We start from the raw sequence: 9,670 nt of genomic DNA on the forward strand, positions 1-9,670 counted from the left end.
TGAGATTAGCACTTTTTTTGTATATCTTATATTCCAAACGTTGGCTGCATAGAACCATAAAGTCTTATACATCATTGATTAGTATATCACCTGGATTTCATTTTCCTACATATAGTTTTCACCTTTGACCTTTTTAGTAAAGGTGGTAGTAAAGGTCAAAGGTCAAAGATCACCAAAATCACCTTTTTATTGAAAAAAAAATCACCATTTTTTTTGGATCATTTAACGGGCGGAACAACAACACAAACTTATCTCTCACGCAAACCCCATGACAAAGCTCCAGCTGTATAAATACCGTGTTACGTAAGTATTTTTATATTTATCTATCTAGAGAGAGCTCGTTACACAGGTATTCTAGAGATAAGCAATGTCGCCTCCATAGCCATCATAAGAACTGTTAAATTTAAACATTCAAATTTGGAACGACTGCCATCTGAACTTCCATAATCATTATCACGTGAACTAATAGAGAATTTCCGTGATAGCAGCTTTGACACATTTCTGGTGATCGTTGGCGAAGATAGGTAAGTACATGTACATTAGCATAAGGGTCAGACATATACAATGGAGTTACTGTACTAATTAGATGTTTTAAACAATTGCACACAGCTCATGACGCTGTCAAGAGAATAATTTTCATTTTTACAATTAGGTTAATTATAGTTTGTTTATCAAATTTCATAAAACTTTGTATGTATTTCGATACTTTTTATTTCATAATATGCATTCAATAATGTATCTGTGTATCAAAGGCTAAAATCATATGTATTGTCCAATCCATCTTTGTTACAATTATTCATTAATGTGTTACGGGTTTATGCAAATAAATACTATGTTTCAATAATTGTTTAAAATAATATTCTTTCATATTTCTTTGATAAATTTCTCATTTCAATTTGCTTTTATATATTTTCAACACCCTTTTATTGTTTCGTCTTTGCTTGTAAAACATATAAAGATGAAAGAACACAATTATGATACCTGTAACCATAAATTATTTTTGACAGTACCTTGTAATGCGAGAGCAGTCATCCGAAAGCAGTGGGAGTTATCGTTCTTCTGTCATTCGTTAAAATTACAAATATAAGTTATTAAAATTTACTTGAAATAGATTACTGCACCATCTATATGAAATGAATTAAACAAGACATCCCTTTAGTGTGATTATATTCACACCCGAAGACCGGCTTGAACTGACACCTATCAAAGCACTGCAATATTCCGAGCTGTCGTTTTGTCGTTTTCAATATGTCTTCTAAAAAGATCTTTTAAAAGAAAATGAAATAATTTTCATTATTAAGGAGGGCCTTTTGTGCTTGTAATGGATGTGTATTGAATCACCTCTAATTAAAACATCTATTGTTTATTAATAGAAGTAGCAGATGATAATGTAACAAAAATAAATAAATTGTGTGACATAATACCTTAACCATTCATCATTGTCAATTGCAGGATGCTGTTTTACGCGGTGCTTACGGTCTTACTGACCTTTGGACAAACGGCCCACGTGCCGATGACCAGTGGTCACGATTGGGGTAATAACATCAAAGGTCACTTTGTCTTCCATGCTGATGAGCTGATTGACGGATGGGAACTCATCATCAAGTTTTCTTCGCCGATGGTCAGAATCCAGGTAAAGTCTGGCTGTTTTACTGGCAGTGTACTGGCAATAAAACACCTAGTCCGCTAAACCTGCCTATATAATTTTTTTGTGCCTTATATATATATCAGGCAAAACAAAATGTTAAAAAGCCTAAAAATATATAGGCAGGTTTAGCGGACTATAAAACACCCACACCCGATTTCCCATTAGGGATTGTACGGGGCTACATCCAACTTCCCTAGCCAAGGGTATTAAGCCGATTCTCCATCTACTACCCTTAGCACATCTCTTTTTAGAACAGGTGTTTTTGCTTTCAAATTCTGATTGGATGCACGCGGCTTTGATATGTCAACAAAACTTAACTGAAGCGATAGTATAGTGACCTAGAGGCATCAGGCATGTCATGCATGTTAACAGCAACTCCTATGAAGTTATCTTACTGTCTATTTAATAAATTAGATGTTTTAGACCAGCTAAGTGAACGACTTGGAAATGTTGCTCTCCAAACAGATAGGGAAGTAAATACGTGGGTGATTTATGTTTCACAAAGATATACTGCGATCGCGTTAAAAATTGAACACTGCAGAATTTAAGTATGAAACACAAAAACTGGTGTCCGAACTTACTAATAAACAAATGACGCACACACATGTTAATCTTTTGGTATTTTGAATCTGTCGCAAACAACATGCGTATTTCAAAGGACGCTGCCATTTTTTTCAATCATACAACAATTATTACGTAAATGGAAGGGGCGCAACTGCGGTGACGCAGTGCGCGAACACCCGTTCTGAAGTGGGATATGCCAAGGGTAGTAGAAAGAGAATTGAACTAAATACCCTCGGCTAGCGAAGTTGGGCTATATCATATCATTAAAAATGAGCTATTCAAAAGGGATGAAGATATTCTACGGGGGGTGTTTTTAGAAACATATACAATGAAGGAGAACACTCGTATCAATCCACTTAAGTATTCCATCATCGATTATCTTTCCATGTGGTAAACTTTTGGGGATCATTTTGGTCCATCAAGTAATCAGTTTTCAAGCAGTTTGAAATTCAAATAAATATTTCCTTGTAATTAGTCGAAGAACTCGTCTAATGATTAACTATGATATACATACAGATTATACCACGATCCTACTTTAAACGATCAGACGGGTTTGATTGATTAGTACTATATACATCGAACACGAACTCTTTAATTGTAGATAATTGCTATGGCGATACTCTTTAATGACACGATTAAATCGCACGTGCATTTCTATCTCAGTCTTTTGTGATTCCTATGACGTCAATGATTGCTAGGCCGCAGTTCTCTGATAAATCGAACTAATGCCAGAGAGGTGTCATCGCCAATATCAGATATAATGAGTGAGAGTACCCGCAGTAATTAGGAATTAGATAAAGTTTATATACTAGATTAAGTTTGTTCCATCATCAAACGATTAGGAACTCTGAAGTTGTTGTTTTGACCAAGTGCGTGTGTCTGGGCTCATACTAATGTCTATAACACAACAAACTAAACTGTCTTTGAGAACATGATGTTTCAATAAAAGTTGAAAAGGAGGAACTATTGCAAAAAAGGGGGAGAAAATGCTAAAATACTTTAATCTGGATGATCCATTTAACTCAAATTATTCTATCGAAACCAGTATCTACGGTATACTTCGATGAAATATTGGCTTTGTTTTACACCCTTCCATAGCACTACATTTTATCGTAGAGACAGTTTGGGATCAATCTGTTAGACACCATCTGAAGGGATTTGCGGTTGGTCGCTTGTTTTGGCTTCATTCATGGAGGTAGTGATCGCCATTGACATCATAAAAAAAGCTTTTAAATATATGTATTGTTAACAAAAGGTTTTACTGCTATGTCCCAAAACTATATATAAAGAGTAAATTACACTCATACCAATCGATTTAGTAGGAAGATTTTCGAAATCTTAAAGCACTGTTGTAAATCGCGGATTTTTCTCAATATTTTTGCTTTCATATTAGTTTTGATTTACACCATCTCACTTTTGGCCTTCGGTGGAGCAATTTGTTCCCGTCCCGTAAAGGGGTAGTATAAAGGGAGTGCTGGTTGTCAGTATAGTGTGACCAGGTGAAATAAGGTGTTTAATGTCTTTTTGCCTGGTATGTGTGCGTGTGTATGTATGCAGATTCCCCCGCTTACTTATCAGAACACCTGCTGACGGTGCAGCGGTACATCGATGTCACATACAACCGGGTCTGGTGCGTGGTATTGGCACGAGAAACACAATGCTAACTATTTGTAGATGCAATGAGACACAAATTAGGAAATAACTATCAATTATCAACCCGACCTCATGGAGAATAATTAAGTGACATTGCAAAATAAAAAGACGCAAGAGACCCACTATTGCAAAATGACACATCGCAATCTCCCGAAACATACACCATTTATGTACGCAAAATAATGCATATCGGGGAGTCCGCCCTTAAATGACCTCAGCTGTTAATATGAAGTTAAGCCCAATCAACGTAACAATCTAAATAAAGATTTACTTACTCTCCATTTCTCTCCAGAAACACTCAGACCCGTGGCTGAAAAAGGCAATAGCACTCTAGAAAGATACATTTATATTAGTATTGCAACTACAGTATGAGAAACAATGTCAATACTACAAATTAAAGTTTTGCCAATTTTATTTATACTCACAAAAGACTTTGTGACTTACTTAAGACACTTCTGACAAATAGACACAATTTGGACAGACCTTATCAAAATGATAGCAATTCTAAATCAACCATATTTCGTACTTCTCGTTTTTTCATTTTACATAAACGGATTTCTTTCATTGTCATCATTTTTAATTCCCGTGGAATCACGAATAATTCCAACATTCTTTCTTCTTTTGTAGGAGATGGATGACAAAATTGGCAAGGTAGTAAAGAAATCGGATGACGGTTTGATGTGGATAATAAGCAACAGACCAGAATACGGAATTGCACTCCCGGGAACAACACTTGACATAGTCTTCCAGGGACAATTCGCGGGAAACACCGCACCCACTGCAGTGGCAGAACTAATCAACTTCGCGAAAGATGGACAAACGGTCCCGACTGTGGTACCATGTAAGTATCCGGTAAAAGGATGTTTCATCATTCAAAGTGTTTTTGTTTTTGATTTGGTCATATGGCACAAGCTTTATCTTCCCAGTCTGTCCTGCATACAGGACACACAGATTGTACCTCCAGTATTGCAGGATGCATGCTCATCTAAAAGCTTTTCTTCTTCCTTGTCTCCTTTTACCACAGACTTAGTTTAGTTTGTTGGTCTTAAACGGAATGTACTATCGTCTTCGCTAGACATTTTTGTACATTGACCAAGACTATCATTTTAATTCAGACATCATTTTTATCGCTTTGACTTCAATAAATATATATAATAAACATACTATTCCCTATGTAAGTTGTCACGATGAGTCATAGTCAACAGAAGTTATTACTGAACAATATTAAATTATAATGTAATACTTTCCATATGTCTGTTTCAGCTTCAGGAACTAAGTATGATTACGATGAAATTTTGGAAAAGTCAATTCTGTTCTACGAGGCCCAACGCTCCGGCAAGCTACCCGCTACTAACCGGATACCGTGGAGGGGAGACTCGGCTCTGAACGACCACGGACAAAATGGCGAGGATCTAACTGGGGGATGGTATGACGGTATGTTTAGTTTGACTGTAAAGTGTATTCTTATTATTTTTGATTACCTGTCAAAAATTAATGTAATAAGACATTTGGTTGATTTTAAAATTGTGCCATTTTTTTTATTGTGCAAAGTAAATGATCTTGTAATGAATTAATATTTTTATTGATTTATTTATTGCATTGTTCATTTTATTTTATTTATTTATAATTTATTTATTTTGCAACTCAGAAGGCAACTTAAATTTTCATATCGGGGCATTGCATTTTTGCCTAATTTACACTTTGTCTTTGCTGTATGAAATGACAAATGAAATCTATCGAAAAGTTACATTTTAATCATTTTTAAAGGAAATAATTTGGTCTCTAATGCAATTCAACCGTATAGAATATGTGTAGGCCCTAATTTAGCAATATCAATAATAAAATCAAAATTTAATGGTGCACTTTTTTTCGTTTCATAAATAAGATGTAATTTACATTATTTGCAGCCGGCGACCATATCAAGTTTGGCCTACCTATGTCGGCCACCGTAACCTTGTTGGCTTGGAGTATGTTGCGTTTCGGGGACGCTTACGAGCATGCCGGACAAAAAGAGTATGCATACGACTGCATTAGGTGGCCCCTCGAATGGATGTTGAAATGTCACACAGCACCAGAAGAACTCTACGTCCAGGTTGGAGACGGTGGACCTGACCATGCATATTGGGGACGACCGGAAGATATGACAATGGCGCGACCAGCATATAAGTTGGATGCGACTAAACCCGGAAGTGACGCAGCCGCAGAATATGCAGCAGCCATGGCAGCTAGTTATTTGGTATTCAAGGATAAGGGTATGTGGACTTGTTAATATGAAAGTTTGTGTTTCTCTAGCTGGTATAACGTTCAGCTTCAAAGTATCGTTACTCAGAGGATTAGGCTTATGGGTAATATCAGTATATTCCTAAAATATAGTCTTTTTCTCATAATATTAAATTTGTAAGCAGTTGGTTGCGTTTCATTTAACAGATCCCGATTTCGCAGCGAAACTGCTGACCCATGCCAAGCAGCTGAACGACTTCGCGACAAAATACCTTGGACGTTACAGTGACAGTGTAACCGCGGCTGCTGCATTCTACAGGTACAAAGTATATCGTGAAATATTGTTTCCGTGACGACATAGGCCTTCATTGATCTTTCCACCTGTTTCGATTGCAATGTACTTTATAAACAGATCTTACCATGACTTTCTGTCATCAAGTGTCTGGCTGTAGTTCATCGGCTAACGAACTCTTTCCCGGATGGCGCATTGTTTAAGATAGGAAGGTGTTTTGCCGCTTTGAAAATGAATAGATCTTCTGAGTAATAATCAAATTAAAGGACTGCATCTCATTAAAAAAAACATTAGAAAATCGTTTGCCAACACTGGTTTACCAAGATGTTTGCTAAACCTTAGACAATTATTTTATTTCCTAACTAAATAGCATTCATGTACAACTTGTATCAATCACATAGCTACATTTGCTACCTAGGTCAGACGCGTACGAGGACGAGTTGTCCTGGGCCGGTGCCTGGCTATATAAGGTTACCAACGAAACCAAATACCTGACACAGGCAGAACAGTATTACGTCACTGGAGGCGCATGGGGACAGTCCTGGGACGAGAAGATCGCTAGCGCTTCGGTAATCATCAAATATCTAACAACAACGTTACGTGTGGTAATATTCCGTACATGTGACGAGTACAACGACAGTTTTTAAAATCTGAAGCAACAAATACATTCAAACAGGTTCATAAGAAATTTAATGGAGATTAAAAGATACATCTATTATCCTTGATTATCTCTGCAATATCTATGACAGGTTTCTGTATATTTATCACAAACCTTTCTCTCGGTTATTATTATGGTATAAAGCATATTTCTTGCGTTCTGGAATCAACTTTTCTGTGTCATTTTCTACTGTCCACATTTCTGAGCGAAAAAAAACACCATCATAGTTATTTATCGTTAAACAAGTTGAATTTATACTGAAAATTAATACCGCAAGTTGTCATTGTTCCTCGAATCCTCATACAATCGACGAGTACAAATAAAGAGAAAGTTCTGAATTGTTCTGAAGCTTCTTTAGACTTTATTGTTCTGGAAACATCGACTTAAACTCGTAATTGATAGATACATCTTCACAACTATTGTTTGTATATTGGTTTCGAGTCTTATAAGTGTCATTAATTGGTATTAAAACGCTTCTTCTTGACCGTAGATACAGCACTATAAATGTAACTCCGAAGCTGCATCTTACTGGTTGTCAACCGCGTCATTTTTTTCATCAAGAAAATTTTCAAATTTTGATGTTTAAATCATATTGGGGTTTTTTAACCAGATGTTGTAAGTTCATTACGCAAACGTCTTATTTCTCTGTAGATACTTCTATATGAACTGACAGGAAAGGATGAATACCTGAACGATATTGAGACGACCTTCACCGATTGGATGCCTGGAGGATCCGTCCCCTATACTCCTAAGGGATTGGCATTTAGGCTGCAGTGGGGCGCACTCAGATACGCATGTCAGTGATTCAATAGTGACGAAAATTGAAATAAGAATACTTCAAACTTTGCGATGCACATATCATTTTAGCTTGTTTACACCTTTAATTAAGACATTTATGAATGTCCTAGCACACATTGAAGTTTTATGAGCGTCCATCGACGTATAGAAATAAAAGTTGATAGGTCAGATTGAACAGGGCGATTAACATTTGGAGTCAATCATATATTGACAACTTAGACGCCATATATATCGTCGACATTTCCTAGTTTATGCCAATTCATGAATATTTCGATTAGAAGTAAGGTAATGTTTTCATATTTTATCGAGCCGTGCTATACGCGGGCTAACATATAGAAATAATTGTTAAACTTTGATAAACAATAAATATTTGATTCGTTTCTCTGAATCTTTTTGCTATTGCTTCTTGACAAACCATTGTATTTCACAGCAAACATGGCATTTATGGCTCTGATAGCTGCCGAGGATGGTATTCACAGTGACGCTTACCGCGCATGGGCAATGTCCCAGATTCACTACGCCCTTGGGGACACCGGAAGGAGTTTCGTTGTCGGGTTCGGAACCAACCCACCAACTCACCCTCATCACAGAGGGGCGTAAGTAGTAATGTTAACCTGAATATTGGATGTTGTTTTATAAAAATGCACTTTACACACCTGTCTTAAAATATATTTCTGGGGCTCTTGAAACCGTTACGGTAATGGTTATCGCACGTAATTTTTCTATTGTCTTATGTTGTTTTATTGTTTTTTTTTGTTCTTTTGTTGTCGATGTTACTTACTCTACTACATGCCGTATAAACAGATCATGTCCGTCCATGCCCGCTCCCTGTTCCCATGCAGACTTGAAGAACGCAGGACCCAGTCCTCACACCCTATACGGCGCACTAGTTGGAGGTCCCGGCAATTCTGATGACTATAAGGACGACCGCGAAAACTATGTTAACAACGAAGTGGCATGCGACTACAACTCTGGCTTCCAAGGAGCTATAGCAGGTGAGAAGTGGTCGGAGGGCGTGAGATAAAGTCGAAATACAGGGATATTATAAACTTAGGATGCTATGGGAAACATTGCAGTTTTGGTATCAAAAGCATGTTAAAGATTATCGAGAGGCGACAGCCAGATTACAGCCAGGTCATATAGTAACTATGGCAATGTTACATTATATCACGCGGGTTATATTTCTTGTCAAGGGTCTCATTGGCTCGGGTTAAAAATTAAAAACGAAAATAATGCATTGACTTTCCGTGTGAGGTTGACATAGAGAATGAGCAGGAAGTTAAAACTGTCAAAGCGAGTGAAAATCAAAGCGAAAATTTATTATTATGATCTTATTGGTGTCAAAAGGCTGCGTCAGTGTTTATCAAATTTCATGTTCATTAAACATGAAGTGGAAAAAGTCATAGATTCTAGAATTCGATTAATCTAGCTTTGAAATCAACAATAGCTTAATATTTGCCTTTGTTTTCTTGCAGCCTTGGAATCGTTGAGTTTGCGTGGACTTCTCCCGGCATCTTCTTAAAAGATAACTTTTTAAACTGATTTTCTGTATGTTGGTTTGATGATTAAAATATGAACAAGTAACTGGTGTGTAGTATTCTACCTACTTCCATGCGGCTAGTTATTGGCACCCTGCTATGACAACGGATTACCATTAACATACCTCAGCCGTCCAAAAACAAAAATAGGTACCACACATAACATCTCTAATACAAATGAGGTCGTCCACGTATAAATAATCACTGTTGATCGGAGTGAATCAAAGTAAACATTGAACATATTCGACTTTGCACAAGGTTTAAATCTATTAAGCCAAAGGTTATTGAGAAGAAATTCG

General features: G+C 36.8%; 1 protein-coding gene across 1 annotated transcript; it reads left to right on the forward strand.

Annotated features, from left to right (window-relative positions):
* The first annotated feature begins 374 nt into the window (after window positions 1-374).
* On the forward strand, window positions 375-9,417 carry LOC138320899 (endoglucanase G-like). The gene is made up of 11 exons (XM_069264199.1): window positions 375-524; window positions 1,453-1,633; window positions 4,493-4,706; window positions 5,129-5,299; window positions 5,773-6,117; window positions 6,293-6,404; window positions 6,796-6,946; window positions 7,687-7,831; window positions 8,264-8,429; window positions 8,638-8,828; window positions 9,309-9,417. Exons 2-11 carry the CDS (start codon window positions 1,454-1,456, stop codon window positions 9,353-9,355), a joined length of 1,722 nt encoding a protein of 573 aa, XP_069120300.1. The 5' UTR covers window positions 375-524; window position 1,453; the 3' UTR covers window positions 9,356-9,417.
* Window positions 9,418-9,670: the final 253 nt, after the last annotated feature.

Source organism: Argopecten irradians, chromosome 1 (genome assembly GCF_041381155.1).
Source record: "Argopecten irradians isolate NY chromosome 1, Ai_NY, whole genome shotgun sequence".
NCBI classification, from domain to species: Eukaryota; Metazoa; Mollusca; class Bivalvia; order Pectinida; family Pectinidae; genus Argopecten; species Argopecten irradians.

Excerpts from the sequence above, each read along its gene's own strand:
- LOC138320899 (XM_069264199.1), top strand. The coding sequence starts at position 1,454 with ATGCTGTTTTACGCGGTGCTTACGGTCTTACTGACCTTTGGACAAACG. Across the intron at positions 6,118-6,292 it reads TTTGGTATTCAAGGATAAGG|ATCCCGATTTCGCAGCGAAA; the intron begins GTATGTGGACTT and ends TTCATTTAACAG. Across the intron at positions 6,405-6,795 it reads GCGGCTGCTGCATTCTACAG|GTCAGACGCGTACGAGGACG; the intron begins GTACAAAGTATA and ends TTTGCTACCTAG.